Below are 10,609 nucleotides of genomic sequence, written 5' to 3' on the forward strand. Positions count from 1 at the left end.
CACCGAGATGACAGAGAATTACTGCGCCATTTCCTTTCCTCAAAAAGCGTTGCGTTCAAAGGGCAAGGCATCGCGCCGAACGGGTGGTGGCGTTCCGTGGACTCCCTGGCAGCGCTACAACGCGCTGTCGCGTTCCACTCCTAAATGCGAAGCTTAAGCGTCCTTAATTAGCAGTTAATTAGTATCCAGGCATTAATCAGTAATTAACCATTAATTAGTGATTTGTCATCACTTGGTAATTAGTACTCAATTACATGTGACGCCACCAGTGCCACAGAAACAGCGAAGGTGGTGCGGAAAACGCTTCCGCCTCTACCCACTTTAGACAGTCAAAGTACCCCTGAATTTTTGAGCTGATTGAGGACTCTTCATTTTAAAATTCACGGCCGAGCAGCTTATCCTGCACTTGGTTTGTCGCTCATGCAGGAAAAAATTTAATTGCTATTGAAATCCCCAGCAATCTGACGCCACCAGCAATGTCGTCCCTAAATAAATGAAATATCGTGGGTCTAAATCCAATCCTATGAATGAAAGTTTGAATACAGCGAAACAAGCGTCATGCACTTACTGTATCTTTTACTGTATCAGGGCTCAGAAATTATTGGCACTAGTATACACACACAACACTCGTATACGGTCACTGCAGTGAACTGTCTGCAAATTTTATCCCTCTTTTGCCTGATGAAAGCGGCAGTCGTGCGCAACTGCAGACGCCTTGTGCCATGTTATGCATCGTGATTAAATTTTACGGACATATATACTTCAACAGCAAAGACCAACGCTTTCTCGCAGTCATGAGCGGCGAACCTACGCACTACATCTTTGTGTACGGCACGCTGAAGCCCGGCAAATCGCACAGCTACGTCCTGAAGGAACCCGAAAACGGGGACGCAACGCTCGTCGGCCCAGCCATTACCGTCAACAGATGGCCTCTTGTCGTTTCATCGAAAGATGGCATACCGTACATGATCCATGAGAAAGGGAAGGGTAAGGTGAGTGGCACTCGCACCTTGTATTTCAGTGTTCTAACAACTGTGTAGTGCCGGGGCTTGCTTCTTGGGCCGCTTTTCTTGTATGCAGCATCCTGCAGTGGTACCTGTTCTCATCTCTTTAGTTGTCAATGACGCTTAGGAGAGCAGAAAGTTGGGAAAGTTGGGTTTTTTTCACTATGCATGTCAATGACGCGACCATAAATAGGTTGGTCTGTTGGTTTATGGGGGTTTGACGTCCCAAAGCGACTCAGGATATGAGGCACGCCGTATTGAGGGCTCAGGAAATTTCGATCACCTGGGTTTCTTCAACGTGCACTTACATTTCACTGACTGTAAATAACCATAATGGGCTTTCACGTGCCAAAGCTGCATCTGGGCTGTGTAAGGAACAACATAGTGAAGGGCTTCGCATTAAGTTCGAATACCTGTGTTCTCTGTGTCTGCCCCGAAATGCCAGGGCACTGTCGTTTCGCGTCTCCCCTCCACCTAAATACAGATGGGAAGCAAGCCGGCAAGATTTTTCTCAGCATCACCTGCTGAGCCTCCGCGGCGCTTACGCGTTGTTGTTGTTATAACTGTATTGGTCTAAAGGGCGGTTTGGGTGTCCGCCGAGGCAGTTACGGTGCCATTTCCTTTCCGCAAAGACCAATTTTCAATTTCAATTTAGCCGAGATGTGAGACACCATCTGACAGACACCCAAAATTGAAATAGAAAGTAGCAGTAGCTGTCTCACGTTTCGGTGGACAACCTAACCGCGCAGTAAGGAAAGGAAGGAACGTGGAAGTGAAAGAAGAAAGAGGTGCCGAAGTGGAGGACTCGGGAATGACTTCGAACGCCCAGGAATATTTAACGTGCACTGACATCGCGCAGCACACGGGCGCCTCTTGCGTTTCGCCTTCATCGAAACGCGACCCAAAATTCTTTCACGTGAGAAGAGGCGTAAACACTTATTTACAGCGAGTACTACTTATCTGAAGGAAAAACCGCGATGCATTTAATAACTGAGTTAGGTGCGAAGATACGCGATCGCGCTGTTTGATGCACCCAGAGCGAAATTTTTAAGGCGAAAGCCTTTAATGCCTGATACTGTCGTGGCCAAGGAATGTTAGCAAGTGTTTCCGCGTTTCGGCGTCACTACTTAAAAGAAAAATTGGCAGTGGCTTAGCTCTGGTTAAGCCTTGATATACAGGCGAAAAGCTACAGTTATGCTTTGTTTGACGTCATGGCTGTCGCAGTTCGCGCACAATGTACTGGGAGCACCACGATAACGGTGTAGGCAAGCGCGTTATATAGCCCTCTTTCCGCATGCGTAGTAACTGTGGTAAACACGCGGCTGCAACGAAAGGTCAAACGGTTACGAGGAGGCGAGCGCGCAGTAGTAGCGGCGGTGAGGAGGCGGCGCACATGAGCAGTAGCGCGCGGCTGCGCCGAAAGGTCAGGCGGCGGAGTCGCGGCGGCGGTTGCGGCGGCGGCCACCACCTGCGCCTCTTCTGTGACGTCACTCGGTTCTGCGCACGCGCAGCTGTGGTTGATTCTGACCACGGAGCATACGCCAGACCCGGTGTTTAGCCTAGTGAAGCTTTTCGCTTCAAAACTGTGTCGAGGCTGGGAATCGAACCAGGGCCTTTGGCATTTGAAGTGGAGACGCTACCACTCCGCCACGAAGGCTCAGGGTTTGAGCATGAACAAAGGCGCTTCTAGTGAATGCATGGGTTTCATTTAACCAAAATGTGAAAAAAAGCAAATGAGAAAAATAAAAATTAGTAAATAACCAAAAATTAAAAAATAAAATGAAGAAATGCATGAAAAATAAAAAATAAAAAACTACGCCACGAAACGCTTTCGCCTTGTAGCACATTAGGGAGCCAAAGTGCCCCCTGAGGAGGAGGAGGAAGAACATTTATTTCCGCCGGATATGGCACGGCAGCCACCTCCGGGTCCGCACGCAGGCGTCCGGGGAGGCAGTCTGTCGCACCGCGGCCGGAGGACATCCGATCCCGTCTAGGAGAAGAGGTCTTCAGCCTCGGCCGCCAGGCTAGCCAGGCGGACGGCGAAGCGCTGAGTTTTTTCGTCGGAGCTTCTCAGCGTGGTCTCCCATTCATCGATAGTTTTAATCGATTTGTGCCCTGGGGCACGAACGCATCTCCAAATTATGTGATCTAATGTTGCCACGTGGCCGCAAAATTTACAAATTTCGGTTTCTGCGCCTTCCCTCTTCCGCCCTCTGGCACCCGTCCAACTCCTCCACAGGGGCGAGAAGAAATTTCGAGCTTGGAGTCTTCTCCAGTCGTACGACTCCTTTTTACTCAGGGATCTATCCGGTGGCGGATATATCCTCCGTTCTTTCTTTAGATTTTCGGTTACATCCCTAAACGTACCAATACTTTCTTTGCTTTTAGATCATGTTGTGGAGGCATCCGCAGCACCCCGAGGTAATGAGGAGCGGGCGAGCATGTGGGCAGCCTCGTTGCCGGCGAGACCGGCGTGTGCTGGGGTCCAGATTATAGTCACGATTTCGGCGAGAGACGACTCGTTCAGAATTTTGGCATCACGATTGCTGACTCTACCCTTGCTAAAATTCCTAACCGCCGCTTTGCTATCGCTGACGACGTGTTTCACGCCTGGTCGTGCGATGGCAATGACTATTGCAATCTCCTCCGCCTCTACCGGCGGTAGATCTCGGTTTCTTTCGATTCCTATGGTGATCCCGGCGTCTAATAGGGCGACTGAGGTTACGTCGCCTTCTTTCCCGATCGCTGCATCGGTGTAGGCGACCGATCAAGGCGGGAGTTTGTCCAAATTGTTAGCGAGGTGCTTAGCTCTGCTTTTCCTCCTCCCCTCGTCGTGTACGGGGTGCATGTTCTTCGGTATGGGCGAGACGTATAGATGCTTTCTGATTTCTGGATCTATGCTTTCCCTGACACTTTCGCCTTCCCTTGGCGCTAGTAGGTTTACCCAGTCGAGGATTTGTCTAACTGCCATCGTTCATGCGAGTCACTCTCTCTGGGATATCCTGGCCGCCTCAGCCAGCTCTTTCCACTCATTATGCAACCCCATTTTCTCTAGAATGTCGTTAGTAGTAGTTATGGGGAGCCCTAGAGCGCACTTTGTGCATCTCTTAATTATGGTGTTTATTTCCCGTTCTTCGCTCTTGTTGATATTTAGGAATGGAGTCGCGTAGCAGATTCTGCTCGTGACAAAAGCTTGTAAGAGTCTGAGTCTACTAGCCTCCGTGAGGCCACTCCTTCTGTTGGACGTCTTCTTAAAAACTCTGACTGAATTTTTCCTTTATACGCCACCTTGGCTTAGTGACTATGTCGTTCAGCTTCTAATCCCAAGGTTGCGGGTTCGAATTCTGCTGCGGAGGCCGCATTTCTATGGCGGCGAAATGCATGCCCACACATGGGTTATGCGTTGTCAGTGCAGGTTAAAGAACCCTACGTGGTCGGAAGTAGTGCAGAGCCTTCCACTGCGGTCTTTCTAGTGGACAGCTTTAAGGCGTTAGGCCCCACATGCCGTACCATACCATACCATACCATACCATACCATACCATACCATACCATACCATACCATACCATACCATACCATACCATACCATACCATACCATACCATACCATACCATACCATACCATACCATACCATACCAAAGTACCGGCGCAGAACGTCGCTTTCACGCGGTTTCAAGTGCCGTACTAAAATTATTTTTTTATCAGTGATTTTCTACGCGTGGTTATACAGAAAAGGCAAGGCCATTTCACTTACACCTGGCTCTCGTAACAAATATTGATCAGTTGGTGTTTCCTTCACATTTAAACAGTCGTTCAACAAGTGTATTTCTACACGGCTCACCAGGAAAGAATCTTCTAAAGACAATGAAGCACACAGTATCTGCATTGTAATCAGTAATTTGTGCCCGCTATGCACCCTGGCCAATCCCCCGTCGTGGGTATGTGTCATTAACTCTGAGGACATCACCACCATCATCATCAACTTAAGGAGCATGCCGCGTCACGTTAGTACGGAGGCCAAGCTGACGTGGTTTTCCTGTACAATAAAGAAAAAAGATACAATCTGACTCGACCACCTAAACTTGCCAAAGGTGCCCAGGGTGGGCAGTTCTCTACTGCATTAAATTTATTGGAGCTGATTTCACTGCCACCTGCCACGGAGGAGGAAAAAACTATATTCAAAGCCAGCACTGAGGCCCAGCGAAAAAGAGCGTTTACTCCGCTAATGTGTCCGTTGGTCATCTGCCAAGCCCGTGGGAAGCCAAGCACTGCAGGAAGAAGGGGGAGGGTAAGGGAAATAAGGGGAGGCAATGGCAGTGTTACATGAGTGCACATTGTGTTCTGTGTCTGCACTGATCTCTGGCGAGTGAGCTGCGTCACGTCATTGGAAGTCGCACACCATTACTTGGGTGAGGAGAGTGTTCAGGCAGCTCGCAACGCGGTAAGCAGGTCGCCACGTGCCATGACCGCTAGGTTGTGATGACGTTGCAAGGTCACGCACCCGCTCTCGACTAATCATTAATTAACTGCCACCTGTCACGCTGGACAGGTTGCGATGACTTCACGTGACCCCTCTCGACCAATCACGTAATTTCGTGACAGGGAAGCCGGAAGTTGTTTTGCGAGGCCACAACCTAAACGCTATCGCATTAGAATTGCTCTTTTTTCGCACCACTCTATTCAAACTCGTCACGTCAAACCGAAAATGACTCCGTGATCACCGTTTGGAAGTGAACGGAGGTTTAGCCCAGTCTCTGAGAACAGCGTTAAAAACATTTCTCTTCAAGTCTCCACAGTTTGACTGTGAAAATTGCAAGTGGCGGCCGCACCTGTATTTAATTTTCCTACCGCATTTATAAATAGAACGCGGTTATCTACCGATACAGGTCAACTTCAATTTGTCCCCACTGTCCCTCAAGAGACACGATCGGTTTCATAGCTCACACTTAACGAAATGCTTGCAATTCGTACGGATTAAGCCGTGGGGCCATCATGCAACCTTATCATGGCCCTTGAAAGAGGCCTTAGTGCTGAACGAACAAATAATTACTTAGGAAACTAATGACAGAAGTCAACACGACAGTAATGACCGTCAGCTGGAAATTTACGAGAGTGAATGGTTGTTCATGTGCACGTGTGTCAAATCATCCTTATTCACTGTTCGCCAACCAATGGGGTGCATTTGTTTGCGCGAACAATCATTACAAAGTATTCGGAACAAGAACTTCCAGCTCCATTTGCTGCCACAACGTGGCGTAATTCTGTGAAGTTACTACAGAAAAGCACTACAGAGCTACACGCTACAGAAAAGTGCGAAAGAAAAAACCACAGTGCTACCGAAAAATGCAAAACAGCAGAAAATTCTGCCGTTACGACAAAACTACAAAACATTTCGTCGTATTTTTGACACGGTTCCGTCGTTTTCTTTTTTTTTTTCGACTGGGAAGAAACAAAGAGAGTGACCGAGTGGCTGCAGAACAGAACGTGATAGACCGCTATTCTTAGCGGCACTGTCTGGGCGCCGTCCCGCATTCCTGGTAATGATAGATGACCTGTTAGTAAAACAGTGCTCTCCTTCTTCTGTTCCTATTCCAGCAAGTCTATGGAGATGTGTACCTGGTCGACGACCAGATGCTGGCTGCGTTGGACAGTTTAGAGTCGGCTCCCAATTACTACCACCGAGATGAAATAGAGGTCCGCCTGCTGAAGGAAGGCAGCGAACAGGAGGAGCCGACGGTGCTGAAAGCGTGGAACTACTTCGTGACGCACTACTCTGAAGACCTGCTGGAGGAACCCCTCATATCTAACTTTACTTCCCAGTGAAGACCACTCGTGTGAATGAGTGCACGGTTAAGAAAGGTAGGCCTGTTGTTCGGAAGCTGTTGGTAATATTACACTCTAAACATAAATACACCTATATGGGAGTAAAATAAAGGCAGCAGCAGGCTGTCCTCTAGCGCACACTCTTTTATAACAGGGAGTGTGCTAGAAGACAAGTTTACTCCTGTTTTACACCTTTATGTATAGAGTGTATCTTTTTGGGTGCACGCACTCATTCATACTCTCGAAAGCAGAGGCGTGTACAGTGCAGATTCAAAGCCTGGTTAGAGTGTATAGTACACTCTAGCCTGGTTATCGATGGAGAGTTAAGTACCACAGACAGGACATTGCCACTAGATATTTTTATTCAGTTTTCGCAATAGACGCAGCGACCATAAAAACACACACCTCGCGTATATGCCGTCGGAGAACACATTATGGTACGCATAGTCCATAAATAGCAATTTGTGCAACGTAGACCTGTACAGTCATTTCCGAACGCAACCTGTTGTGAAGGTCGACGCGCTCGTGGCTGAACTGTAGTCACACGCTTCAAATAGACTGCGATATTTTTGTTCGCACCTGCGACAGCAAAAGCAGCGAATCGCAGCGGTCACTGAGTTGTCGTGCCACCACGCGCTCACTACGTAACTGGTGTTTTGAGGGGAAACTTTTGCGGCAGATGGTATGCCTTATACCTGGCGTGTGGTCCGCTCGTACGTTGCCTTGTGAGTGCAATAGTGGTGCTCTGTTTTACTGTGCCTGTATCACTGTTGTCAAGTCAAGTATCAATGATAAAATAACGATAATAACAATATGACCGTGGGTCCACATGCTTCTGTAACAACGCCAAACTTGATCATTTAGCAGAATAGAAGCTTAGGGTTGTTGGTAAGGCTTGATTTTTGAAGGAAGGCTTAGAGAAACAAAACGAGGACAAGAGAAGGACAAAGGACGTTAGCTAACTTACGCTGTAAGTTAATGCTCGTCCTTTGTCCCTCTCTTGTCCTTGCTTTGTCTCGCTAAGCCTCGCTTCGAAGACTTGATTATTTAGCTTTGCCGCTACCCACTCGCACATACAATTCTTTGAGGCTTTTGGAATTCTTGCCTCGTCTTCTTCCAATAACGGCCAAAGACATTTCATATGACGGGGTCGTTACTGACGGAAAAGGAAAAGGAGGCGATGAGAGCTTACTATAACAATTTTACGAGACCGTCCTGTGCTGTTTTTAGGCTAACTCATTAACGTACTCCGGTCTTGCATCCGGTGGTTACGTAGTTGTCGCCGGGCTTGATGTGTACTATACCTTGTTTGGAAGTGCGCGGGTGCTTCCACAGGCCCATCCACCACCTTACTATAGAGCCTGGCGTGAATACTACATTTCCCTTCGCTTGGGCAGCCATCAGCTGGTCCGCCGTGAGCTGGACATCGCAGCTAACGCCGGGATTCTGAAATAAGGCTATTCTCGAAGGCAAAACTTTGTAATTAAATGAATTATTTCGCTTACTTCGGCCTTGAAGAACAGCCCCGCGCTGTAAAAAAAAAAAAAAATTCCAAGACGCTGAGCACTTGACCCACCACAAAATGCGATAGCATACAGTTTCTTTCTTTTAATGCGTTGTTGATTGCCTAGGGGCATAAAACTGTATGTAATGATAGATGAGAATGCCTAAATAAGTGAGTAAAGGTTCGCTGATCTAATGAAATCGAGCAGTGAACGATGATGAGGTCCTTGTGTCCAAGCGGTGTATGAAGCACTATTGTCGGGCGAAAGACCCGCTGCCGCCAGGTGCCGAATTCTTGTCAATGCACATCATTGAAATCTCCCGTCGTTTCGTGAGATTAGCTGGCATGCATGCTTGCGACATAACGTTTCCCAGCGCCTTTCTTTTTGTTGTTATTGTCAATGAAGGGGCCACAAGTTCACATTTCGGCTTGCATGGGCAAGTACTACGTGCTGTTTTCGTACTGACTTGCGCACGAATGGAGGACGGATGAAAAGCTTAATTTTTGAGATCTGCAGCGTGTGAACCTTAGTGTAAACGTCGTTAAACTGCGGGTTAAGAGTGTGGAATAGAAATCAACATCACTCAAAATACAAAGTGTTTTTTACTCCTGTTTTGATGCATTATCACTGATCTCAGATACACAGCGAGCTTTTCAATTACCAAGGTGCGCAGTGGACTCTGCCAAAGTCATACATATTGTAGTGTTTCCCGTGCTGTTTAATTACAACAACAGTGTAGAGTGAATTAAGAGGTTTGAAAGTGTCTTTACTAAGTATTTTTTGTAAGCTTCTTAAATTTTGGTAACAGTAGCTCCTTATCCTCCTTTTTTTAAACACTTTCAGTGAGAAAACATCTGCGAAGAATACTAATCAGGCAGCCATTTCAAGGAAGAATGGGGGCAAGTTGTATGATGGAACGACGCTATACGTCTCATTCAAATAAATAAATAAATAAATAAATGAACAAATAGACACTTGCAACACATGTGGAAGAAAGCTAACGAATATCACATGATTTGGCGATGGCAAGACAATTCACAGTCTACAACAAGACTCAAGCCGTGGGAGAATATACTGCTCAGTTCGGGCGCCACCGTCCAGACATGGATAGTGGACAAGGCCTGTGCTGCAGCGAAAGCCAGTAGTGTCCTCTAGTACCCAACCACGTCGAGGATTAACAGTAAGAGTTACTTCTCTCTTTCTCCCCAAAACAAACTCGCATCATTTCTAGGTCGCATGCGGTTTCTTGAACAGCTGTTGTTCTGGTTGAAGTCCATGGTATAGAAAGAGCAGGTAGATGGGTTTCCTGGCAGTAGAAACAAAGTAAACAAGGGAGGGGGGAGCCTTAGGGTGCTTAGCCAACGTTTTGACAAGAGGACACGTCTTGGACATACAGAAGACTTCGGCATATCAGCTCGAAAAGTATATATCATGGTAAAATCTAATAACCTAGAGCAATAGAAACGGAATTTCAGTGCTGGGACCGTCACCACAGCGGTACCGTTGAGCGGTATACCATTGAGACAAGAGTGGTGTCTTTACAACACGGCATAATGCGTCGCACGGGCAACAGTCAGAGCGGTTTTCACCTACAGTGTTACGTCCCAATGCTGGAGCGTTAATTGTGATTTAGGGCGATTCAAAAGACAATGCTGCAAGCATGAAGGAAATAAAACTCAGGAGGGAGAGTCATGTGACCATTTTGAATCTCATGTGACCATTTTTAAAAGACAAGGACGTCCAACGTGATGTCCTATAATGGGTTTTCGACCGAAGCCGTGTCCTGGTGGTCTAGTGGATCTAGGCGGTGTTGGCATTATAGTGTAGTTGGCACCCCTAGCGAGAGAAAGAGGAAAGGATACAAGAGATTCGCTTGCAAAGGTCTGCCACATGACATCATTTTCCCTCAGTTTAGAGGAGAAAGATGAGCCACCGTATCTGAACAGCATTCCCCCCCCCCCCCCCCCCCTTACGTACCATAGAGATTCTCAGTATCTCAATATTACAAGTACTGAAGGACGTTGATATTACTTAGAGGGAAAGCTGGAGCCGCCCATAGAGTTTCTCAATATTACCGAGAGGGATAGCTGGCGCCACCGTCTATGCGAGTTTCTTAGAGCCTTTCAATCATTGCGGGAACGCCGGGAAGACGAGGTTTCTTATTTGGCTTGGCTAGTATTGGGCGAAAGACGTCGATTCCGCTGTATCGCCGGCACGAGTGCGCAGGTAACGAGCACGCTATCTCGTCTTCTTCTACGCGACCATATAAGGCCGCAGT

The 10,609-nt window shown here is 47.5% G+C and overlaps 1 protein-coding gene across 1 annotated transcript; it reads left to right on the forward strand.

Annotated features, from left to right (window-relative positions):
* The first annotated feature begins 794 nt into the window (after window positions 1–794).
* LOC149340242 (gamma-glutamylaminecyclotransferase B-like) lies at window positions 795–6,826 on the forward strand. The gene is made up of 2 exons (XM_089551079.1): window positions 795–992; window positions 6,599–6,826. The coding sequence occupies exons 1-2, from the start codon at window positions 795–797 to the stop codon at window positions 6,824–6,826; spliced, it is 426 nt and encodes a 141-aa protein (XP_089407205.1).
* Window positions 6,827–10,609: the final 3,783 nt, after the last annotated feature.

Source organism: Amblyomma mixtum, chromosome 6 (assembly GCF_055824585.1).
Source record: "Amblyomma mixtum isolate Tamu chromosome 6, ASM5582458v1, whole genome shotgun sequence".
NCBI lineage: Eukaryota > Metazoa > Arthropoda > Arachnida > Ixodida > Ixodidae > Amblyomma > Amblyomma mixtum.